General features: G+C 41.8%; 2 protein-coding genes across 5 annotated transcripts in view; one reads left to right on the forward strand and one right to left on the reverse strand.

The window, feature by feature from the left end:
• Positions 1-830: 830 nt before the first annotated feature.
• SLC25A27 (solute carrier family 25 member 27) lies at positions 831-23,986 on the reverse strand. Of its 2 annotated transcripts, none has more exons than XM_079780984.1 (9): positions 23,592-23,984; positions 19,862-20,053; positions 17,725-17,809; positions 17,060-17,182; positions 14,764-14,876; positions 13,716-13,800; positions 9,662-9,754; positions 8,782-8,884; positions 831-2,289 (listed from the first exon to the last, which is right to left on the reverse strand). In XM_079780984.1, exons 1-9 carry the CDS (start codon positions 23,695-23,697, stop codon positions 2,218-2,220), a joined length of 972 nt encoding a protein of 323 aa, XP_079637110.1. In that variant the 5' UTR covers positions 23,698-23,984; the 3' UTR covers positions 831-2,217. The 2 variants fall into 2 exon arrangements, 1 of the variants encoding a protein (XP_079637110.1); XR_013814010.1 differs by lacking the exon at positions 831-2,289 and adding an exon at positions 9,350-9,416 and having other exon boundaries at positions 8,757-8,884; positions 23,592-23,986.
• Positions 23,987-24,167: 181 nt separating this feature from the next.
• Positions 24,168-26,359, forward strand: part of CYP39A1 (cytochrome P450 family 39 subfamily A member 1) — an 89,674-nt gene continuing 87,482 nt past the window's right edge. For all 3 annotated transcript variants that reach the window (XM_079780983.1, XM_079780981.1, XM_079780982.1), the window contains exon 1: positions 24,168-24,468. In XM_079780983.1, the coding sequence (XP_079637109.1) occupies positions 24,292-24,468 (177 nt within the window). In that variant the 5' untranslated portion in view covers positions 24,168-24,291. The remainder of the gene's footprint in view (positions 24,469-26,359) is intronic.

Genomic DNA, 26,359 nt, shown 5'->3' on the forward strand with positions numbered 1-26,359 from the left:
TGAACACAAAATTACTGAACTTTTTATTCCTTTTTATTTACTTTTGATTATTTTAGAGAGGAGCAAGATGATTTCAAGTTGGTAAAAGTAAAGCGAAGTTCCAAAATACATGAATGACTATGATTTCACTGGAAAACTGTGAGTGTGATGGGCTATATGTGTTGAATATACAGGATTTGGTCAGAGTATGAGGGTCTTAATATTCAAACTAAAGCCTGGTGACTCCATTCTAAAATTTACACTGAAGGCAACAGAAGTTAACATGAATAAGACAAAAAAATGCCATGAAGAAAAATCTGTACAATAGCTGTTCGTTGTAATTAGATCTGTATTTTTATCCTGGCTCTGCTACAAAGTAACTTACAAGCATGAACAACTCTAAGTTTCTGGGCCTTAGTTTCTTAACACGTGAAATGAAAGGGTTCAACCAGATGGTCCCAGGGAGTCATTTCAGGTTAAAAAATTCCCATCACTCATGTTGAGTCCAGGCACTAAAGAAGAATCTTGGTACTTAAGCAGTGTTTTCACCTGAAGTCCCTCAAGAATAAAGCTAAATAAATATTTTTATGGTACAGTTGTATATAGTTCTTTTGATCCAGTATAATAAGAAATTAAGTCTTTACTTAATTTTAATTATTATAAAACACAAAATAACCGAAGTTCCCCAAGTGGTTCTAATGCAGAACACTTGGGAATGTAATTATGTAATATTATTTTAAATGTATTTAACAACTTGATTCATACAGATTGACAAATGCAGTGGGAAACTACACCACCTAAAGATTTCATGCAAACTGTACAGAAAAATCAGCAAATTAGTACATCACACGAAAATATATTTTAGAGTACATTTCCCCTCTTAAATGGCAGTGATTGTGCATTAGTGCAACCACACAGCGCTTGTAAACCTTTTCAACAGCATCCAGGTCCATAACAATTGTTTGGTTAGCTTCAAGGTCAGGTTTCTTAGGTCTGGGCTTTCTGAGTTTTCCTATTTTGACAGTTACATTTACCCATAACTGTAGCCATCCATCCAGACATGCCCCCTATCTGGTGTTGGGGGAGCAGCTGGATATGGGTGAATCTGAAGAACTCTCTCATCTTTCTAAAATTAGAAAATGGATGTGATTCAGGGATTGGAGGGAGATATAACTATATCATAGGCAGTTTATCACTTTAGGGCAGGAAGCTCTGTCAAACTGAGTAAGATTCGGGCTAGAGACAGCCTCAGTGTGATTTCTGAGTTCTGGCTCTCTCTTTCTAGAGTCCTCAGTGTTAGGGAAGGGGAAACAAGAGAGGGTAACATGTCAGAACTGGCTGACTTAACCTCAGCCTTGCTTTTAAATTGCCACTAAAGGGCTTATGATAACAAGATGCTTTATATAAAGATCTATCTACCTGCACTTTAATCAAGTGAGTTGAATTTTTAATATATTGAAGTTTCTTGAGAGCTAGCAACAAATCCAGGTTGTAACAGGACATGGGACAAAGTAAATACTCTGTTTTCATCAAGCTACAGTCTCTGGCTATCATAAGTCCCCAGCAGGTGCATGGAGTGCGGACCAGTTAACACAGGTCCAACTAACAATGGGGCGCTGACAGAAAGCAGCTTCTTTCCTTCAAATCCAAACATCCTACCACCTTGATTTTTTTCATCTTCCTGGCAAGAAAAGGTACATTAATGTTCTTCAACACTAGGGAAATTCAAAGTATTTATTCATGAATTTTCATTCACGTCTATTTAATGTACAGTATGTGCACTTTAACAACAACAGGAAAGTGAATTATCAAGTTTCACTTGGAAATACTGACATAACAGGTTACATTTCTTCATCACTATGTATGTGTGTATTCTTCCCATCCCTAATGTCTACTCCAGATCTGAGCTGCTGTCTCCCTCTGGCACGTCTCCTGTTAGTCTCTTCAGCACAGAATAACATCTCAAAGGTCAGATCTCCCAAGGGAAGTGGTCAGGCTTGCATTCTTCTTTAGAAAGTGCTCTGCTGGGTCCACTGGGTGGCCTGTGTTATCCACGCAGATTGCTTCTGAACAAAGAGGAGTCAAAGAGAACTCGGGCTTCCAGAGAAAAACAAAGTGCTGTCCCCTATAAATCACAGTCTCTGCAGCGGAAGGTGTCTTCCTAACGAGGTAGAAATAATAGGGGGGTGTTGCAGATGCCCATATTTCACTGATACTGAACACTGTCTCTTTAAGGGTTTAAAATGGTCTGACTCCACTCATCTCTCTGATTTTTTCATAAGTAAGCCAGAACACCAGTGACCAAGGGGTCTGCAAGATTAACCAAAGAAATTAGTGCAAATTTCAAAGCAATTCTGAATATTCTACACATATATATCCTACCTAATAAAAAAGGTAATATGCAAATTGACCATACCTTTGACACACCCACAAGCCACGCCCACAGGCCAATCAGAGCAAGTATGCAAATTAACCCAACCAAGATGGCTACAGCCACAGAGAGCAAGGTTTCCTAGGTAACAGAGCAAGCCAAGCTTTCCGCCTGCTCTTGCCAGGCCTAAGCCTCCACTCAAGCTACAAAGTTTCAATTATAGAAGGTGAATTAACCGCAACAGAAATGGCTGCCGGCTGCGGAGGGAGCAGCAGGCTTGGCTCCGCTCCAGGCTACAAAGTTTCAATTGTAGAAGGAAAATAAATTCCAGATACCAGGGCCTCCGCTTGGGTTGCCAGGGGACATGGTCGGCCTACAAACCACCACAGGCCCCTCGCTCAGGCTGCCCCATGCCCCAAGGGAACCCCACCCTGATCAGGGACACCCTTCAGGGCAAACCAGCTGGCCCCCACTCCTGCACCAGGCCTTTATCCTATTTAATAAAAGTAATATGCAGATTGACCATCACTCCAACACATAATATGGTTTCCCCCATGTGGTCAAAGATCCTGCCCCCATGTGGACACAAGATGGCCACCACAAGATGGCCAGCAGGAGAGGGCAGTTGGGAGGCACCCGGCCTGCAAGGGAGGGCAGTTGAGAGGGACCAGGCCTGCAAGGAAGGGCAGTTGAGAGGGACCAGGCTTGCAAGGGAGGGCAGTTGGAGGTGATCAACCCTGCAGGAGAGGGCAGTTAGGGGTGACCAGGCCGGCAGAGGAGGGAAGTTGGGGGCAAACAGGCTGGCAGGGGAGCAGTTAAGCATCAACCAGGCTGGCAGCGGAGTGGTTAGGGGGTGATCAGGCTGGCAGGCAGAAGTGGTTAGGGGCAATCAGGAAGACAGGCAGGCAAGCAGTTGGGAGCCAGCAGTCCTGGATTGTGAGAGGGATGTCCGACTGCCCGTTTAGGCCCGATCACAGGGATCGGGCCTAAACGGGCAGTCGGACATCCCTCCAGGAGTCCCAGATTAGAGAGGGTACAGGCTGGGCTGAGGGACATCCCTCTAGGGGTCCCAGATTAGAGAGGGTACAGGCTGGGCTGAGGGACAACCCCCCTCCGTGCACGAATTTTGTGCACCGGGGTTCTAGTATATATATATATCATCTTTAAATGACAAAGTCATTTTGAATCTACCTAGGCTAAAAAGAAATATTTTTATTTTGCCCTTGCAAAACACCTTATAATGCACAAAATATTTTAATGTAGCATTATTTCTCACCAAACATTTTCATGTCATATATTTTCTCTGAACAATTTATAGTTGATATCCCTGTTTTACAAATGAGGACACTGAGGCTTAGCAATCAAATGCCTAATAACATGTTATGGGTCTAGACTACAGGCTTCTGGCCTCCATTCCATAGTTCTTTTTTACTGTATGTAACTGCCTAAAAGCTCAGGCTGAGCATGTCTGAATTCCATGCTAGCTCCTATACATTTGGTGTATATGGAGCATGACAAGGAGGCACTTAAAGACTTGGAAGTGAAGATGAAAAAAATATCCTGAGAGGTCACAAAACCAACACGTAGGGTATCACAAAATGGGTGTAAAAATTCATGTTAAATAGAGAAGAACTTCCAGCTCAGAAAGACGAACTTGAATGAAGTTATAACTATGCCAAAAGGAATTACACATAAGGGAATGGGGGTTATTCAACAACAGTTATAAAATTGCTAAAAAACACAGGGAAATCACAGAGTCAACACTGGAAGTAACCATTAGAGAAAGGGTGCCTTGGATTCCATTCCTGTATGGTTTGGTTCATAGGTGATGGGTAATGTTGATCAGAGAGAAACAGTATCAAACTAGAGATATAAACTTAAGCAATTAGACTATAGAATGTATTTGGTTAGACAGTTTGTAAAGCAATATATATGTCAATGTGTTTGGAAATATTAATGTATCTTGATAAACTGAGAATTTACTAAGAGTGGATTTAGGAGACCACATCTGGGTCAGTTAAATGCAAAATAATGCGAAGCTGTGATGATATCATATTCTTGTGACAATAAAAATAAAGTGAACCAAGAACATAACTGTAGATGGAGCAAGGAGCAGAGGCCTTAGTTAAGAATGGACTATGCATTTATTCCTAATTGCTCTGGTCATTAGACTTCTCCCTCAAGTTAGTGACATAGCAGCCAAACTATATGCAAAGGAAATGTATATTAATCAGGGATTGAGCAAAGCAAGCTCATATTGCCTCTATCTGGTGGAAGGGGTTGGGACTGAGTTCAGCTGGGTTTTGAACTGTATGCGATTTGATATGTATGCTATTTTGTTGTACTGAGAGCAAGCTTCAAAACTTCATATGTCAAATTTCCTGAAGTTGTTAACATCACAGATATTTTTATGCTTAAAAATGTCGAATTTCATGCCAAAAAAAAAAAAGAGCATTTGCGGGAAGTTTTAATTCATTACTTTATTTTGAAGGAAAGTGCTGCTGAAAGTTATCATATACTTCAGGAAGCTTATGGTGAACATGCTCCATCTCAAGATACTTGTGAACACTGGTTTAAATGCTTTAAAAGTGATGATTTCGATGTGAAAGACAAAGAACGTCCAGGTCAACCGAAAAAGTTTGAAGACCAACAATTACAAGCATTACTGGATGAAGATGCGTGTCAAACTCAAAAACAACTTGCAGAAAGATTAAACGTTGCTCAGCAAACAATTTCTGATCATTTACAAGCAATGGGAAAGATTTTAAAGGAAGGAAAATGGGTGCTACATCAACTGAACGAAAGACAAATGGAAAACCGAAAAGTCATCAGTAAAATGTTGCTTCAGCGGCACAAAAGAAAGTCTTTTTTGCATTGAATTGTGACTGGCGATGGAAAGTGGATTTATTTTGAGAATCCCAAATGCACAAAATCATGGGTTGATCCAGGTCAACCATCAACATCGACTGCAAGGCCAAATCGCTTTGTAAAGGAGACAATGCTCTGCGTTTGGTGGGATCAGGAAGGTGTGGTGTATTATGAGCTTCTAAAACCAGGTGAAACCATTAATACTGATCGCTACCAACAACAAATAATCAAGTTGAACCACACTTTGTTCTTGAAACGACCAGAATGTGCCAGAAGACACGGCAATGTAATTTTGCTTCATGATAACACACCACCACACACTTCAAAACCAGTTAAAGACACACTAAAGGATCTTGTCTGGGAAGTATTAACCCACCCGCCATATTCACCAGACCTTGCTCCTTCAGACTACCACTTGTTCTGATTAATGGCACACGCACTTTCTGAGAAGCACTTCAAAACATACGAAGAAGTGGAAAATTGGGTCTCTGAATGGTTTGCCTCAAAACAAGAAAAGTTCTATTGGTACGGTATCCATAAATTACCTGAACGATGGTGGAAATGTATAGCTAGCGATGGACATTACTTTGAATAAAGCACTCCTGATGTTTCTCTTGAAATTATTGTGTTTTCTTTGATTACAAAATCTGCCATTATTAACCTGTACACCTAGTAAGTAAACTACAGAACTTGGCCAACAAGGTCCTTCTCAGCTGAGTCCTTAAGTACTTCTCTAGAAGTCTCTCCTACCATTGCCCTGTGAGGCCTGCTCTCCAGCCACAATGAATTTTCTGCAGTTCTCCGAACACCAGGCAGGTCCACATGTGACTTGATGCCCATGCCCATGTTACCTTTCTTTGATGCCCATACACATGTTACTTTTGACAAACGCCTACTAATCTTTCAAAGCTTAGATCAGATATCACCTCTGTGAAGGCTTTTATGGTGTCCTAAACAGTTAAAGGTATTTTTACTCCACTATTCATGTTCCCACAGTGTTTTGGTCATACCACTGGCAAAGCACTAATATAACCTCTGTAATAAGACTATGTCCTCTTGAGCCAGGCTGACTGGCTTTGATGCCCCGACTCCACTGGTTAACCACCTGCGCTGTCCAAGGTATCCAAACTCTTAAGTTTTTGTTTCCTCCTCTATAAAAGAAAGAGATTATAGTAACCTGCTAAATAGATTGTTGGGAGAATTACGTGAGTTAAGCCATAAAAATGATTAGCACAGTACTGACTGTATACCAAGTAATTTTGGTAATACTAGCTTTATTTCTGTACTTTTAAATACATATCTATCTTCTCCATCACAATGTAACCTCCTCTAGTGCAAAAAATAAACATCTTATCCCTTAGTGTTACCAGCACTTATAATAGTGCCTGGTTCATGCAGGCCAAATAAAAATCTTCCTTTCCAGTAAGAAATACCCACAGATGTAAGATAATTTCAAGGTATAATCTAGACCAGTAGTCGGCAAACTGCGGCTCGCGAGCCGCGGTTTGCCACTCTGTTGACTAATGAGTTTGCCGACCACTGGGATAGGGGCTTAATCACAAGGAACAACAACAGCCTGTAATTATTGGAATCGAGAGTCTAGGTCAGTGGTCGGCAAACTCATTAGTCAACAGAGCGGCAAACCGCAGCTTGCAAGCTGCATGTGGCTCGCGAGCCACAGTTTGCCGACCACTGATCTAGACAAAGTAATGTTTTACAACTTGGGTACACTTTTGCATCAGATACTGGCAACAGCTTTGGCAGTTCATTTCATGTTAATAGGTAGATACCATCCCTGGGTGATATCATTTATTACCAAAGCTTCGATGGCCATCTAGATGTGGAGGGTGCTTAGATCTAAATCTCCATCTCCGTAGGCCAAGATCCAGACCAATATGTGAAGTTCATCATCTAGCTATGTTTTCAGACTTAACACATTTAAAACTAAACTTGTTATTCTACCACAAAATCTTCTTCCCTGCGAATGATCCCATTTGAGGAAATTACATCATCTGTCAGGGCAGAAATCTGGGAGTGAAGCTGGACTTTTGTCTTCTCCAGCCACGTTTCTATCTCCTACATATTTTTAAAATCCATCTTCTCTTGTCCCCACTGTTATACTCTAGTCCAAGCCATCACTATCTTTCATCTATCACTACTCCTAGGCTTTTCCAGAATCGCATGGCAGCAAGAACGCTCTTTTTAAAAACACACGTCATCCAGTTGGTGCCCTCACTCTTACAGATCACGGGGCCCGTTCCAATCTGGTTCCTGCCCCTCTCCGGCCTCAGCCTGTGCTGCTGTCCTCCATGTCTCTGGGCCTTGGCCCACTGGTTTTTCTGCAGTTCCCTGAACTCATCATGTTCTCCATCCACTCCAACTATTCCCTCCACCTAAAATGATCTTTTCTGCCCTTTTCACTAGGCTAAGTACTACTCGTTCCTCCTCTCTCAGTTCAAAAGTCCATTCTCCAAGGAGGTTTTCTTAATCTTTCAGCCTAGGCCAGTGGTCGGCAAACCGCAGCTCGCGAGCCACATGCGGCTCTTTGGCCCCTTGAGTGTTCTAACGCCACTTCTTCAAAATAGACTCGCCCAGGCCGAAAACCGACTTCTGAACATGGGCCACGAAGTTTCAATCGCACTGTACGTGCGCGCCCGCATGTGGTATTTTGTGAAGAGCCACACTCAAGGGGCCAAAGAGCCGCATGTGGCTCGTGAGCCGTGGTTTGCCGACCACTGGCCTAGGCTACACTTACTTGCTATAAAGTTGCACAACACCATGCACTTTCCCCTACTCCTCATCACTTCTAGCTTCTTATTCAATGCTTTCCTCACTTAGACTAGAAGCTCCAGCACTAGGACAAGGGCCAAGACTCTTCTATTTGTCCCAAAGCTCCACACTGAGTCCAGGGCTGGGCAAGGCGTAGGCACTCAATTAATATTATATGGTGTAAATTATTGATTGTTTGAATTTTTAAACCCACAACTCAGCCATTCTTTCAAATATTTTCTAACTTACAAAATATTTGGGTACTTTGTTTTTAATATAGTTTTATGTTTCTTAAGTAAGTCTATCTAATTCTAAATATTGCTTTACTGCAGTGAAAAATAACATTTAAACCCAATAAAAATAACATAATGCTTTCTTACTAAGCAGAACTTTGTGATAATAAATATCAATGGGTAATGCAACATGTGCCATCAAACTAACAAATTCTGTTTGAAACATTAGCATTTCCATAGGAATGATCTCTAGCATTAAATCAGTACATCTGTCCAAAATAACAGTATTTTGCCGAAATAGACTACTAAAGGCTTCACAATGCAGAAGAATCTACTCACTGGTTTTATAACAACAGAGTATCAACCTATTAATTTCTGGATGTAACTGAATTATTTTGCTTTAATCTACCAAAGAAGGTAATAGAACTCTGATAAGAAGTCAAAGAAAACAAAAAGAAAGAACTGTGCCATGCCAGAAAAGAAAATAGAAAATACTTATAGATTAAAAGTAATGTAAGTACAAAGAAAACAAAAACAACAGAAGGAAAGACCGAACTTTACCATTCGCAGCCAAGATGGCAGAAAGCCTTTATACAGACTCATGAACCCTTCTCCTTGGACAGCCTGAACCAAGCAGTCAGTGGATGACTTATACAAAAGTCCCCTGAAAAGGAAACAAGACAATTCTGTTAAATTTCTTGTGTGTAAATAAATAAATATAAATTAAAAATAGACTTAGGAAACTTGCTATAAGTTAAATATTTCCTGCTAGTTTACAACAAATACTATTTGTGGTTCTGTATACAGTAAGTCCTCACTTAATGTTGATAGGTTCTGCGATTTCAAGCAAAATGGTGTATTCACAAAACCAACTCACCACAAGCTAATTGATAGAAACAAGAGTTAAATTCCTACGGCATCTCATCAACATTATAAGGAAACACCATTGAATGAAATGACATTATTTGAAGACCTGCTGTATATAGATCACCTTTTTGAGTTTAAAGATATTTTTAAGGTTGACTCTTCTGATTCATCCCACCCTTGGTTTTATACTTAGAATTCACTCTACCTGATCTCTTCCAGAGAGAAAATACTGTTTTATGTCAGATCAAATTCTCCATGTTACCTGTAAGTCATAAGCTTCTGAAGAAAGTACTCTGTAAATTCTCAGCAGAGTATGTTTTCAAAACCTCCTTGAAAACAATAAAGTCACAATAAATATCTTTTGTCTAAATATGATTGTTAAATTAGCTCATTTCCCCAAAGGCACAGTACTTTTTCATCAGACAAAGAGCAAGTAATTGCATAAAAACAACTTCCTGGTTGAACACACAAACACACAAATACATTTCTATCAAGAATAAACAGGGAAGCATCTTTAAAGATCAGTGTTATTACAGACATTCAGACACATGGACACTGAAGACTTTCTACCTACCTTCCTTGCTTATCTCGTGGTTGATTCATTATTCGGCTTTTGATGACATCAGCTGGTGTTCCAAGAATAGAAGCTACCAGTCCAGAACAGAAACTATAAATACAAATAAATGAAATTGCATGATAATATGTATCAGTTTACAAATTTTAACAAAAAGGAATTTAACATTTAGAAAGAACAGAATACTAAATAAATTACTATAATATCTTTCATAATAATGCTCTTTTAGCTTAAAATAAATGCTAAATTCATTAAAAAGGTAGAAAAAAGGAAAAACAAAAGAATGTTTTGGACAGCCTGAATCAAGCAGTCAGTGGATGACTTATACAAAAGTCCACTAAAAAGGAAAACAAGACAATTATACACTGAAAACCTACTGGGGGTAGGCAGAACAAGATGATAAGATCCTGCCCTCGAGCCGAGGCCGGTTTGGTTCAGTGGATAGAGCATCGGTGTGTGGACTGAAAGGTCCCAGGTTTGATTCCGGTCAAGGGCATGTACATTGGTTGCGGGCACATCCCCGGTGGGGGGTGTGCAGGAGGCAGCTGGTCGATGTTTCTCTCTCATTTGATGTTTCTGGCTCTCTATCCCTCTCCCTTCCTCTCTGTAAAAAATCAATAAAATATATTTTTAAAAAAAAGATCCTGCCCTTGAGGCACTTACACTCCACTGGTGGAGAGGCACAGGAAAAATGAGTAATGTCAGGTGCTGCTAAGTACTATGAAAGAATAAAACTGGGTAATATGATAGGGAGTCGCAGCAGAGAAGAAAGTGTCTATGCGAAGACCTGGAGGAAGAGCATTGCAAGCAGAAGGAAGAGCACAGTAAAAGCCCTGAGTCAGGAATACTCTTGGTGTGTCAGAGGCGGAAAGCAACCACGTGGCTGCAGCATCCTGAAGAGGGTCCATCCAGATGAAAGACTAAAGAAGCAGACAGAGCGCAGCCCATGAAGGCCATTGAAGGAGTGTGATTTTACTCCACGTATTCTCTCTCTGCGCATTATGCTCTAATGCTATAATTAAGTATAGTTCTCTGTACTTACCACACTATCCAATACCTCCATGCCTTTAATTCTTTCATTTGGAATGCCCTGCTCCCCATATAATTGGAAAATTCCCAGTTTTTTCTTCAATCTGTGCTCAGGCATAAGGTCTGAGGAGTTTCTGCTTATCCCTCCCTCTACCCAACAAGGTTAATCACTCCTTTTTGTTAAAGGTTTCTTGTCAATTACTCAAAAGAGACAAAATGGATGTCAACTGCATAGTAAATCAAGATTATGTAAATGAGTGACTGGAAAGTGAAGAAACCACTATAAGTTCATGATGTGTACAGACATGAGAGAGATAATACAGGAACATAATCAAAATTTCATAAACAGACAACTCATTAACTACTTAAAGTTTTCCAAGAGAAAGGCATCTGATGAGAAGAGGGGTGGCCAACCTGATCACAGAAAACAGGGGCCCAAGATCCAGCTGAGTCAACAGTCTGGGATCATGGAAGCCTACAGAGTAGCTTATGTTGGCTAATGGAAAGCTAGAACGGAACGTGGTGTAAAATATTAAACAGAGACTGAAGGATGCAACTGCTTATGGCCTCATTCTCTTACCAAATTGTTTTGATGCCACAGTATGATCTGGCTGGACATCTTTAAAAAATAAATATTAAAAGAGAGCAAATAATGTGTTACAAAGGCCTCAAGTATGATGATACCTAGAGTCAAAGTAAGAAGATAAGGCAATAACAGGAGATTTATTTCGTCATAATGGGCATGGGTACTTTGCTATTGACCTTTATCACTCCTTGCTAGTAATAGCTCAAAATGCGGCCCAGGACACAGTGAAAGTGAAAATAGACAGAGGTGACTGGGCAAGTCTTCTGTTCTCTCTAGAAGACCAATGGTTCTCTATAAAAATAGTTTAAAATATCTCATCAGCACTGTGTCAGAATCAGTGACACTCTTCAGGATCAACTAAAAAACCATGCTCACGTATAATCTTCACACAATAGAGACTAACCTTCTCAGTTTTACCTAATAGCCTCATGATTTTACAAAAACAAGAAAGGGGATTATCCTGGTCTTTCTGTTCTATATAATTTCCTGACCATTAATTCTACTCCCATCTTTCCTTTGCCTCTCCTATTAACATACCTTGTCACATGCCTTCCCACCTCACAAATCCAAATCCTGGCCACAGGCTTCTACTGCTCCTGCCCTACTCCAGGACATCATTTTACTTACACCATTTTAAAAAACTGTGCTAAAATATACATAACACACAATTTGCCATTTTCACCATGTTTAAGTGTGTAGTTCAGAGCTTACACAATTTTTATTATTCTTCATATTGAACTCCTTTTCCCCAGATGTTGGCGGTTTGGTAAAGCTCTCTGATTGTAGAGCTGCAGTCCCCTTCATGTCTCCATGAGCATTCATTTTAACTTTCAGATCACACAGCACTATTTACCTACTTAGATTTGCGTTCACAGTAAGCAACTTTGAGCTGCCTCACATACCATACATACTCATGCAATGCACTTAAAAACCTGATCCAGTGGGTGAAGCTCAAAAATGAGCCAAATACCAATCACCCCATTTTCTCAAAACCTTAATTAGAGAAGAATAAAGCTAAGTTATTTCAGATTAGGGCTGGAATATATACACCTGGAAATTTCAAGTCTTTCCAAAAAAGATATACCTGGGAGGTGGAGTAGTGTACATTAAACAGATTTACTCCTGCTGGGAAATCCATGCATCTTAGGTGAGAAGTGTAGGATTTCAAAGACTATTTGGTTAGAAAGACAAGATAAAAGAAACAGAGATGATATCACTGTGGGACTTTTGGAAAGACCTGACATCTGCTCCCACAGTACAGCATACACTGGTCCAGACAAGCATCTGGAAAGGTAATTCTCACGATGACTTGACTGGGTAGAAACTGGTGAAGAAGGTCTCATAGGCAGAGGGGACAGCATGCACAAAGATAGTGGAGGAAAGAAAAGTACGGGTGACTACAGATACAACACATATGTTTATGGGGATGGAGGTAAAAGTGGAAGGAGCCCTAAAATCCTCAGTGCTCTGTGAAGAGGCCAGAGAATGTATGGTGTAGACTGTGAACATACGTGGGTAAGAGTTTGGAATGGGAAAGAACAGTGAGCAAAGACATATAAAAAGATTGCCCTGGCAACACTAAAGACAACTCTGATTTTAAAAGAGGAAGAATGAAGAAACACTACCATAGGAATATTTAGTTAAGGTGAACTTGAATTAGGAATCATTTATATCTGTACCTATAGATCTCCAAATATCATTGGTTTGGCACTATTAATATACTACTTTTGGAGTTGTCCAAATACCAGAAAGGGTGCTAGAATTTGGAAACAAGATCAGGAGCTAAATAAAATCACTATAATGTTAAGGATATTAGACATCTATAAAATAACTCATTCTAAAGGATATTTGAAATTGTTGCAAAGAGATTAAGGTACATATTACTCCTTCCTGGAATGCTCTTCTTCCTGTCTCTATCAAAAGTACAACCCTTTAAGACACATATCTAATTCTATCCTCTCCAAGTGGTTATTACTTCTCCGTCCTCCAAACTCTATAGTAACTAGTCATTTACTGTACAATGTTTGTACGCTTGTCTTGTTTTCTGTCTTGGTAAACATCCTGGGAAGGAGTTGGGTTTATGTTCTGTACTGACTACAAGAGCCCTGCACAGTGCCTTTAACATAGAAGATGCTCAAACATATCTGCTCAACGAGCTGGAGAGCTGATCATTAGAATCTGACCCTGCCAGGGCCCCAACAAGTTGCAAATATTTGGAGAAGTTTAATCTACAACATTCTACAACTTTGTCTCTGTCTTCTCCATTTTAACTGCAACAAACTTTAAGAAAATTGCTTTTTATAAATATACTATCACCTTTCTCTAAGTGTGATATCCCTAGATTCCCAATCAAAAGAGACAAAAAAAGTGTATGTCAAATATGGAAGAAAAGGTGATCTGGAGAAAAAAATAAAGTCTAAAACTAAAACAACCACTTACCTAGATAAACTGTGAGTCATGATATTGTCCTCAAGTGTTGTATTCAATACCAAGTAGTGTTTCACTGTATCATACGTGGTTAAATCTGGCAATAGAAAGAAAAGGAAGACAACTTATTTATTCAACAATGAGTGTCTTTTGAATCTTAGAGATGGTATGGAGTAGAGAGGAGACCTTAGAAATAATTTGGTCTTTTATCTTTACTAGAGGCCCAATGCATGAAATTCATGCAAGAGTAGGCCTTCCTTTCCCCGGCTGCCAGCACCCAGGACCCAGGCTTCCCTCTGGCACCTGGGACCCGAGCTTCCCTCACAGCCCCAGCTTCATCAGGAAGGTTGTCCGGAAGGACATCTGGTCTAACTAGCATATTACGCTTTTATTATTATAGACTCGAGGCCCAGTGCACAAAAATCCGTGCACTTGGGAGGGGCGGGGGTCCTGTCAGCCCAGCTTGCACACTCTCACAATCCAGGACCCCTCGGGTAGGGTCCAGCCCCATCACAGCATGGCTCTGGTTCCCCGGTCCTGCGGGCCAGGGCGGGTGGGGGGGAGGTGGGGAGGGAGGGACCAAGAGGCCAGTCCAATCACAGCATGGCTCCAGTTCCCCAGAGCCTGCGGGCAGGGGGAGGGACCCAGAGCCAGTCCAATGGCAGCATGGTTCCATTTCCACAGCTCCCTCCTGCCGCCACGCCGTGGGAAGCCAGGGCCCACAGCTCCCTCCTGCCACCGCACCACAGGCTGCTGGGTCTGTCGCACCAGCCGGGACCCTAGCCTGGTGTTCGGTCATCCATCCGTAAGTTTCGGTCATGACGGACCCTGGCTCTTTAAATATTAGGATTGTCACAATTTGCTTATTTTTGGAAATCCTTTTTACATGCCATACCAAAAAGTGAAAATGCTCTAGGGAAAATTCTCAATTACAGTGCAACATAAAAGACTATTGTCAATATATGTTATTAAAAAATAACATTTTTTATTTTTCCTGAGGTGAGTTCCAATAATTATTAAGGCTATTACACTTCTTGGAATTCAATGAAGTTTCCATTACCTCCCATATTCACCAGCGCTGCTCTTTGTACATTGGGTACCCAGCCTGCCCAAAGTCCACGTATTCCTCCTTCAGCTAAGATTTTTGCAAATGCATGATGCACACCGCGAAATCTAAGGGAAAATAATAATGAAATGTAAAAGCTTCATGCATTCCTTTGTATGGAATGTAACTGGATAAGCTTGCCTATATAGCTGTTATGATTTGGAGTAAAATAACATCTTAATTACTCAGGATTGTTAGATATTAGAGCAATCCACATAAATCTAATTTCCAGATAAACTTAAAAATCCTTTAGAAAAAAGGCCAACATTTAATTAAACATTTTTAATGGAAATCTTTATAAACTGTGTCAACCTCTTCTCAGATTTTTGAACACATTAAAATTATTTTATTGATATTTTATATAATCAGTGCACATATTAGTTATAGGAGGGAACAGTAGTTATCATACCTCTGGGTTCATTTTACTACTTTGTGGGAGACCTACAAATTTTGTAATTTCGCCAAATAACATTGATCCTCACATAATCTTTTAGAGAAATATTTTTAGGCCAAAAAGTAAGAAGGACAACCTCATCATAAGAGGTTTAAAATAGAATACTTTGGCTTTATCAAAATTTACTATTTTATTCTTATTTTGCTTGTTTTTCTATACACAGTTTTTTAAAAATGATACTAAACCATGAACCAAATCTGGAAACCTCTGGTATAAAATGAAGATCTGGATTTGATATAGTTAGAAATACCTGGAGTCAAATGCTACCTTTCTCACTTACTAGCTGTGTTGTGTGGCTTTTGCTCAGGACTTACACTTTCTGAGTCGCACTGCAAAGATAATATGACATTTATTAGGCATGCATAATTGCTATTATGCTACATGGGAGGTATGGTCATAAATGACTAATGTAGCTAAAATTTATTGTGCACTTATTAAGCACCAGACTTCTTTTATACACATATGGTACATTTCATTTTTGAAAACTCTATGAAGTGTGTACTATTAACTCTAATTTACATCTGAGGAAACTGAAGCTTAGAGAGGTTAGGAAATTGACTAAGGTTACAGAGTTAAAATGTGGTCAAGGCTGGATTTGAATCCCAGGTTATCTGTTCCCAACATTCATATTCTTTACAACAATATTCAATGTTTTTTATTACTACAGCAAACCTAAAAGTTCCAACATTGAAGATGAGAGAGGGAAAAAATTGAGGCAATCAATTCAGATTATTTCTGGATCCCAATAGTTAGTTCTCTCCCTATATCCAACCAAGGCCACATCACTTCTCCCTGCTACTGAGTAATTAGACCTTGTTGCCAGGTGACAAAATAGGCCCTGGGGTTCCGTTGAACTACGTGGTTAAATCAGAGTGGTTTCCCTTTCTCCTCTGTGGTGCAGGCTCTTTCCCAGCCCAACCTCGTTTTCCACTGAGTCAGCTCAGGGAGCAGCAGAGCAGAGAGCAGTGGTCAGGAGCGAACTCCCAAAGGAGGCTCCACACCTCCTTCATCTCTGGCTCAGCCACAGACCTGCAGTCTTCAGAGGATCAGACCCCCATGCACTCAGCTCAAGGTGTCCGGCACTTTTACTCTTTCCTGGGAGGGAGCTATCTATCTGCAAGACTTTGCCCCTTTCCTGGGGGAAACTGGCAAGTGGCATTTTTATAAATTGTTGAACATGAAGTCCTTGGAGGAAAGGCAAACTTCGGTAATATAGTGTAATGCAATAGAAGGCTTTCACATCACAAAGGCGTGGTTTCCACACGTCCTTAAACTTGGTAAAAAGAAGAGGAGCAGATTGGACAGGGAAGCAGGAACCACTTGCAAGGTCAACTTTGCTATTTCCCTTCTTTCAGGGAGAAAGGGAAGGAAGCTAAGCTTCTGGCATCTATGAGCCAGGCAGTCTCACTGTCAGGCAGACCTTCTGAGATGGCCCCTTGTAAAGACAGAGAAGCAGAGACTAGAAATGTTAATTGACTTCAACAACACCAGGCCATGATGGCTAAATCAGGATTCACAGCAGGGCAAATTTTAATGATCAAACTCTTTATATTGCTGCCTGGGCTGGGAAAGGCAGCACACAGAGAATTTGTCTGGTAGAGAACATGTGCACCTTTATCATGCAAAGAAAAGATCCACCTTAGCTCTCCTCATAATGGATACAATTTCCAAATTAAAAGATTCAAAACTAATGTCTTTACTGAATGCTGAATTACAAAACTGCATATGTTCATTAGGTAAATGTTCAAAATACGATGGAGGCAAAGGGGAAAAGAAGGTGTGAATTAGAGAACTTACCGCAGTGGTTTTCCTTCAAGTTTCCTTTTTCCTTCCATTTGCATCTGAACCTTCACTAGGTCTGTTGGGTTGGCTAAAAACTGGCCAACCACACCAGCCAACATCCCTCCAATCACTGATTTCCTGATTATACAAGGAGATACATTTTTAAAGGTGACCATTAATTTCACAAGTTTTGTGGTAAACAGTACCATGCTGGTACAGCCCCTGCATAAGACATGTAAGACAAAATGAGGAACAGACCCAAACAAATCAGAGGAAAGTGGATGATTTGTCTGTTTACAGAGGGCAAGGTTAAAGAACCACAGAAAGTTGAAATTCAAAGAGTTTGCCCACGTTACACATTGGTAGAGCAGGAATTTGGGCCCATCTCTGTCTTATTCTAAAGCCCAGGAATTCTCAGTAGAAAAAGGAATACAGAATTTGCTCTAAAACAATTTTTAATATTAAAATATTAAATACATACAAAATTTTATGTACATATATACATGTGTATACAAAGTGCAGTAAATGGTCAATTATTTGGATTTATAATGTTAATATTTATTATTTTAAGCCTGTAACTTGAGGTGATTTCGGTACAATGCATAATTTTATATAAATCTAATGGATAAAACATTAAAAGCTTAGGGGCAATAGCATCTTATTTTCAAAACAAAACTTACCAAAGGGGATAATGCTTGTCTTCATTTTTGCGAAACACAACTTCACGGAGATGTTCATATGTGACCATTCGACCTCCAGAGTACACTGTGTAAGACAGAGCATGAAAGAAGTGGATTCAGCTATATGTTTAATAAAATACGAGGACATCTGACTGGCCTGGTTGACCTCCCCAGCTGGCTCTTTTCCTCATGCAGCCTATGCCTCCAACCCAGGGACTTCCTGCTGGCTCTCCACAGGTGGCATGCCTTTTTCAGCCTCAGCCTTCTCACAGGCTGGCTGATATTTCTTGCATGGATTCTCCCTTCTCTGCTTTGCTAACACCTCCTATCTTCAAAACTCAACTCAGAGAACTACTTTTCCAGAAACATTCTCTGACCTTTGCTCCCGTGTTCTAGGCTGTCATGGCACCTGCTGCTTCCCCCGTGTTCCCACAGAACCACACAGGCACACATCTAATTCAGCATGTATCATACTGAGTAGAGATGGACTTGATTTTCTTGCTCACCTTTTCATCAGACCATGAGGTTTTCAAGGTAGGTTTTCATGACCTTATATGCCCTAGTACAGAGCTGGGTAAACAGCGGGCATTTTCATTCAATAAACATGTATACCTTTATTGGATAATTTATTATAGTACAGTCATTTTTCAGTGGTGTCAAATATATGAAATTAAGCTTAATTGGAAAACTATATATGGTGGTCAACAAATACACATGAAAAGAAGTGAAATTCAAAACAACAATGGGAAGCAAAGGAGAAAATATTTTTTAAAAGGATGAAAAATAAAAATCATCAAAATCAGTACATGATATTCATATAGAGAATTTTTCTTGATATTTCTGGAAGTTTGATGAAATATTTCAAGATATTAAAAAAATATACAAAGTACCAAAACACATTTGCACATTTCTGGATAGTTCTTGATGAATACACTCTAACTTACTCATCTGAAAAACTGAAGCTTTAAAAATAATAAGATGGAAGTTACTGCTGGGTAGTTCTCTGACCAAGGGTTCCTTCAATAGTTGAGGAAACATGATGAATGTAGAGGAGTAAAATGCCACACCTGTCCTACCACCTTTTTTTTTTCAATCCTCACCTGAGGATATTTTTTCCATTGATTTTTTTTTTAATAGAGAGAGTAAAAGGGAAGGGGGTGGGGGAGACAGAGAGAGAGAGAGAGAGAGAGGGGGGGGGGGGGGACACATCAATGTGCTCTCACATTGACTTATTGCCTCCCACATGTGCCCCGACCAGGGCCAGGGATCGAACCTACAACTGGGGTACATGCCCTTGACCAGGGTGACCCTTCAGTACTCAGGCTGATGCTTCAACCACTGCTCAGGACTGCCACCTTTTGAAGCCAAGTTTATGTTCCCCTGTCCACAAGCTGAAAACTCAGCACCTCCTGTCTTTATGAGTGCCACTTGGGAAGCAGAGCAGAGAAGTGCTCTCATTGGCTATCATGTACTCAATGGCTATTTTCCTTTAAGAGTGACCAAAGGCCCACATAGCTAGCTAGTTAGGCAGTCTGGGAAACTGAGGCAACCAAAAGCACCTTTTTTACATGTACTCTATTGCCAGAGTTGCTTGCTGTCCTTTCAGAGTAGCCTGGTTTCTAATGTATTGGTGAGATGTGGAATTGTGGTCAATATATTTAATTTTCAAGAACATAAACATTTTTAATTTTGTGTTTAAAGTTTCTAAAATAGACAAACACATAAATTATGCTTTTTTTCTTAAACTTGGAAAGAATTTTATTAGGAAAATTTTGAAACATACAGAGAAGTAGAGAAAATAATATATAACTCCCACAGTATCTATAATTCAGACTTATAAAGTGCTAACATTTTTGCCATATTTGCTTCATGTTGTGTGTTTTTTCTTAATGATTTTAAAGTATATTACAGATATTATGACAGTTCATCCCTAAATAATTCTATATGTATTTCTAAAAATTTAGTGCAATAATTCCTTAATAACAATTGGTAGTTAATTTTCTTCCTCTTAAGAGACTATATATTCATCACATTAGTAGAAAAAACTAACTGGTTTTTGGATAGAGCCAAACAGAAAAGCAGAGGAGACAAACACAGAAATCAAAACAAACTTACCAGCCAGAATCAAGATAAATACCTACGTGTCTGTAAATGGCAGGTGTCACTCCTTGCCAAAGCTTTAGAAAGCCTTCTTCTTGGACAATCCCGAGGGCTGTGCGCACCATGCCTCTATAGGGAGTAGATTCTCTTGCGTTTTCTCCCAACCGAGCAAGGGCAGCTTCTCCTTGCATTTGGAGTCGAGTTTTTGTGAGATCAAGGGGAAAGGTTGCTAATACAAATAAAACAAAATGAGGGGAAACCCACAATAATCAGAGAAACAAACAACAATTCTAAAATCATAGGACTAATACTTTAGTCACAAGATCAGTAATTCTCAAATTTTAGAGTACATCAGAATGTATGTAATTTTTCAGGCTATGGAAATCAGTTGATTCATACGCACTCCCAAATTTACAAACGACTGTTCCAGAGTACATCCCAATCGCCAGGAGGAAAAGTGACAAGCCTTGGGTTCTTTTTGTTCAGAAATTTCAGTCTAAAATCTATTTTTTGTCCTTAAGTTTTGCTTTCCGATGGTTAATTTCAGGTATCCATATTCTGTAATGTACTCTTGATTGCAACTGTGATTAAGATCTAATGTGACTTTTAGAATACTGTACTACTTATCCTAGGTTCTGAATGCCAGATGAAGCTGAATTCTCTAATTTCATAGATGATGTTCACATGCAGATGAGTCACTAACTTGTTTGAGACATAGAAGGTGCAATGAGGAGCTTATAATATCATCCTATCTAATAAAAGAGTAATATGCAAATTAACCATCACTATGCTACACCACAAGCCACGCACACAAGCCACGCACACAAGCCAATCAGGAGTGAGTATGCAAATTAACCCAACAAAGATGGCTGCAGCCAGGGAGAGAGCAGGAGGGAGGCTTGGGTTTCCCCAGCGATGGAGGAAGCCAAGCTTTCCACACACCCTGGCCAGCCCAGGCCTCCGCTCCAGGCTACAAAGTTTCAATTGTAGAAGATAAATAAATCCCAGATACCAGGGCCTCCGCTTGGGTTGCCGGGGGGGGGGGGGCGTGGCTGGCCTGCAAACCACCACAGGCCCCTCGCCCAGGCCGCCCCACGCCCCAAGGGAACCCCCATCCTGATCCGGACACCCTTCAGGGCAAACCAGCTGGCCCCCACCCATCCACCAGGCCTCTATCCTATCTAATAAAAGAGTAATATGCACATTGACCATCACTCCAACACACAAGATGGCTGCCCCCATGTGGTCAAAGATCCTGCCCCCATGTGGACACAAGATGACCGCCACAAGATGGCCAGCAGGGGAGGGCAGTTGGGAGAGACCAGGCCTGCAAGGGAGGGCAGTTGTGGGTGATCAGGCCTGCAAGGGAGGGCAGTTGGGAGGGACCAGACCTGCAAGGGAGGGCAGTTGGGGGTGATCAAGCCTGCAGGGGAGAGCAGTTAGGGGTGACCAGGCCAGCAGAGGAGGGAAGTTGGGGCAAACAGGCTGGCAGGGGAGCAGTTAGACATTAATCAGGCTGGCAGGGGAGTGGTTAGGGGGTAATCAGGCTGGCAGGCAGAAGCGGTTAGGGGCAATCAGGAAAGTAGGCAGGCGAGTGGTTGGGAGCCAGCAGTCCTGGATTGTGAGAGGGATGTCAGTCGGACATCCCTCGAGGGGTCCCAGATTGGAGAGGGTGCAGGCTGGGCTGAGGGACACCCTCCCCCCCATGCACGAATTTCGTGCACCGGGCCTCTAGTCTTTTATATACGAGGATGGCATGCTCATTGGCCTTGTATTAAAGCACATATTGTTTTTCCAGCACTGACAATTTTTATGCATGGCCTCCTTACAAGTACCAACTGCCCTTGAAAATTATTTTTCTAATGATTACATTTTGAATTAGAGATAGACCTTTTACCTTGAAACAGAGTGGCACTAACTAGCCCAGAGTAGGAATATCAAGCTCATAACTTTATATACACAATGTCCCAAATAACTGAGATGACCAGATTCAGTTAAGTTCATAAACATTGCTAACATTACATAAGTTTTTCAATGACTCCTACTTGATACAAAACCATAGCTATGTCTTTCCAAAAGAAAACAGAGTGGAAGAGAATATTAAATCTTACCACTGGTCTTTGAAAAAAATTATACCTTGCCAATAGTTTCCCTAAAACAGATGTAATCAACATATAGAGGATTCAAGCAATACTTCATTGAAATATGAAAAGTCTTAAGACATAGGAGCCTCTATATGAGCATAGGTTATGACTCTCAAAACAAATTTGTTTTTCTTGCTAGTTACTTAAATCATGCTCCAGGTTCTGATCCTAAATTGTTTTGCACTCAAAACCATCTCATGTTTTGATTCTCCCTGCCTCCCATCCCAGCCTCCTCACAACTCTCCATGAATTTTTAACAGAGGAAATAAAAGCCTTTGGTCAGAGGGGAAACATCAGTTTAAATAAATTTTAAAAACCAACAAAACAAACAAAAGGACAAAACAAAAAAAAGCCCCACCTGGAAATATATCTAATCATTCAGCAATCTGCTTTTAAATTTTTTTAAAAAGTTGATCAATTATATTTCAGTAAAAACAATGAATGAAAGTAATTCTCCATCAGTTTGGGGTGGACAGAGGAAAAAGGAGAAGGTTCAAAGGGCAAAGGGCAAAAGTGGAGGAGCACAAAGTGCGAACAAACAGATAATGTGCTGGCTGGTCTGGAAATACAAATAGAACAGGACAAATATTTACAAATGATAACACATCAGAGCGGCTACTTTTTGTTTTAAATGGGCAACAAAATGAAAGGGTAATCTTAAAATTCACAGGGAACAGGAGGCACTACTCATAAAATCCTTGGAAGAAACACCACCTGCTCATCAGTCTGCTCTAGGTGGCCTTCTGTTTTCCCTGACTTGCTTACACAGAGGTACCTGCTCATCTCTATACTCTACTGATACGTAACAATACCTTCATTATAATAATGCAGGTCTCCCCACCAGCCTGTAAGGTCAGAATTGGGTCTTTTAAACTGTATCTCCACAGTCTCTAGCATTGCAGTAATTATAATAATAACACGATTATTGGGGGGGTCCTGCCTTGGATTTAGTATTTATATACTTTTGACTTCTCAGAATCCTGCAAGGTAAACACAGTATAGACGAGTTAAGCTCCAAGTGGCCAACTGGCAGGTGCTGAGTACATGCTCAATTAAGTGTGATAGGTTAATAGCTTAAGTCCCACAAGTGGGTTCCACAATTTGGACCCAAAAGACAATGATGTAGTGAGGCTGTGTAAGAATATAAATCACAGGGACATATGTAATAATTTCAACAGTAAAGATAAGTTTTTTTAAAAAAAGAATATACATCGAAGAGATTATTTCAATAAGGATGAAAAGTGGATTTTGTTTTTCAAAAGGTCATCCTCACTAAAGGGAAATGACTCTAAGAGGAATGACAACTGGTGAAGCTCCTAAAAATACACGTTTGGGTGCAATTGCACACCTCTGAGGGAGACGAAATTGGAGAGCAAAGACCTCAGTGACCCCCACTCCCTCCTCCACACAAAGACGGCCTTGCCCGCACCCTGCCACATCTGCTGGACACGTGGGGAAGGACAGGGCGCAACCTCGCGGACTGCACACACCCAGTGGGAACGAAGCCATCTGCTGGCCCTACCGGTCCTGCCTCCCCTCCCCCGCTCCCCCGTGGCCACCCCTCTTTCCAGGGTGGCGCCACAACGACCGGCGGGAGAGGCCCAGGAGTGGGCGTCCGGGTACCTAGCTCGGCCACGGTGGCCGCGCAGCCGGACAGTACGAAGTTGCTGGCTCGGGGCCATCTCTGGACGAGCGGCAAAAGCCTCTCCTCATCCTCTGGGACCGACATTCAGCAGCAGGACAGGACGACACTGCACCCCTTCTGGCCGGCGCGGGCGCCACAGCTGGCGTGCCACCTCGCCAGGGCGGCCTCTCCTCAACCGACCAAGGGCGTGGCGGAGTCCACGTCCCTCTCCCCGCTGGGCCCTGCGAACCCGCAACCTTCCTAACAGCCCCAGGATGGAGTGGTCCAGCGGACAGAGAGCAGATAAACAACGCGGAGCCCGCGAGGCTTCTGGGAAATGTAGTCCTCCGCACTCTGCGCCTCTCGGGCCGCATTCTCTGATTGGCCGCAATCTCGCGCTCGCTGAGCCCCCGGTATCCACGGCAACAACGCGTGTTTTTTTTCCGTCTTTGCCCCTCGGAACCCGCCCTCCGACCTCGGTCCAGCCTCAGCACGAGGAACCGGTTGGCCAAGATCTGAAAGAGAAGTGGGAGGGAACGATGATGCAAAAGTCATCTAAAAACTGGGGCGGGGAAAGGCGACTACAGTTGGAAAGGCGAAGAAAGCTGCGAAAGTTGCAGCAGGAAACATTGCGAGGTCCCGTGGATGCTCCCGATGCCCAGAGGGAAGCTTTGATTCTGGAAGGTGCTAGACAAAAACATGGAACTAATTTTCCCGTTAGTGATTATAATCCTAGGTTGCGTTGCTCTTTTGTTATTCCTTCAATGGAAGAATTTGAGCGGACCCCCGTGCATCAGGGGCTGGATTCCTTGGATTGGAGCTGCATTTGAGTTTGGGAAAGCCCCTCTAGAATTTATAGAGAAAGCAAGAATCAAGGTAAGAGGCCCTAGCAGGTGGGGGTTACCGGAGAAGGTAATGTTTACTTTTTTATTTTCTTTCATTGGATCTCAAATTTAATGTTAGAACTGGGGGAACATACCTGCTGCCCTCAATTAAACGATCTAGTCATTTATGAATTACTCAACTAACAGCTATGTCTTATGTATAGTTTTTAAAAACCAAATAGATTTTTATCAGTTATGAAGTACAATGCAGCTTGCAACTAACTGCCTTTTGGGAAGCAGATATTATGAGTGCTAATTACTTCATCATAAAAAAATCCTTTGTATACACATTCAGTAAATGCTGCAGTAATTGGGAAAGACAGGTATAATTTCAATTTATGAAAACGTGTAGTAAATTAGTATCCAAATAGGAGTTAACACCAGTTTGTTATAAAAAATTGCTTACAAACTTGGTCTTTACAAATTTTGCTGGCCCTGTATTTTCGACTGGTGTTATAACTTAATGATGATGAAATGCATTTTCACTGGGCACTAAGATTAGTAATGGTTGTTGTCTAGATGTTTTTGTACTTTTTCAAATATAGTATATCTTGCAAAAAGAGTTTATAGAATACTGCCAACTTTTTTATTTATTTCAACCAGTGCTTCACTGAACATTCTGGGGTGTGTGTGTGTTTTTGTATACATACATATACATATACATATACATATACATATACATATACATATACATATACATACATATATATACTCTAGAAGCCCGGGGGGAGGGTGTCCCTCAGCCCAGCCTGCATCCTCTCCAATCTGGGACCCTTGAGGGATGTCCGACCACCTGTTTAGGCCTGATCCCAGTGACTGCTAGCTCCCAACTGCCCTCCCTTGTAGGCCTGGTCCCCCCCCAACTGCCCTCCCCTGCTGGCCTGGTCCCGCCAACTGCCCTCCCCTGCAGGCCTGGGTCCCCCCCCATCTGTCCTCCCCTGCAGGCCTTGTTCTCCCCCCCCCCCAACTGCCCTCCCCTGCAGGCCTGGTCACCCCCAACTGCCCTCTCCTGCTGACCTGGTCCCCCCAACTGCCCTCCCCTGCAGGCCTGGGTCACCCCCATCTGTCCTCCCTGCAGGCCTTGTCAACCCCCGCCCCCAACTGCCCTCCTCTGCAGGCCTGGTCCCCCCCACCTGCCCTCCCCTGCAGTCCTCGTCCCCCCGCAACTGCCCTCCCGTGCTGACCTGGTCTCCCCCAACTGCCCTCTTCTGCTGGCCTGGTCACCCCTAACTGCCCTCCCAACTTGCCTGATCGCCCACAACTGCCCTCCCCTGCAGGCCTGGTCCCCCCCAACTGCCCTCCCCTGCAGGCCTGGGTCCCCCCCAACTGCCCTCCCTCCCCTGCAGGCCTGGGTCCCCCCCAACTGCCCTTCCTTGCTGGCCTGGTCTCTCCCAACTGCCCTCCTCTGCTGGCCTGGTCACCGCTAACTGCCCTCCTCTGCTGGCCTGGTCACCCCTAACTTCCCACAACTGCCCTCCCCTGCAGGCCATCTTGTGGCAGCCATCTTGTGGTGGTCATCTTGTGTCCACATGGGGGCACCCATCTTTGACCACATGGGGGCGGCCATCTTGTGTCTTGGTGTGACGGTCAATTTGCATATTACTCTTTTATTAGATAGGATAGTGTGTGTGCGTGTGTGTTGCTTTTTGCACTTAGCTGATTGTTTCCTCAGAATAAATTCCTAAAATTGGAAGTGCCCAAAGAACATAACATTTACATTGCTTATGTTACCATTTTACCCTGGCAAAAGGATTTAACAGTATGCACATTTTCTTTTCTTTTGAGTGTAGGTAGGGGATTGCCTAGTTCCTCATATCCTGGCCCACACAAGGAACCATAATTCTTGCTAGACTAATAGATACAAAACAGTATCTTTTAAAAAA

Source organism: Cnephaeus nilssonii, assembly GCF_951640355.1.
Source record: "Cnephaeus nilssonii genome assembly, chromosome: 9".
Classification (NCBI taxonomy): Eukaryota; Metazoa; Chordata; class Mammalia; order Chiroptera; family Vespertilionidae; genus Cnephaeus; species Cnephaeus nilssonii.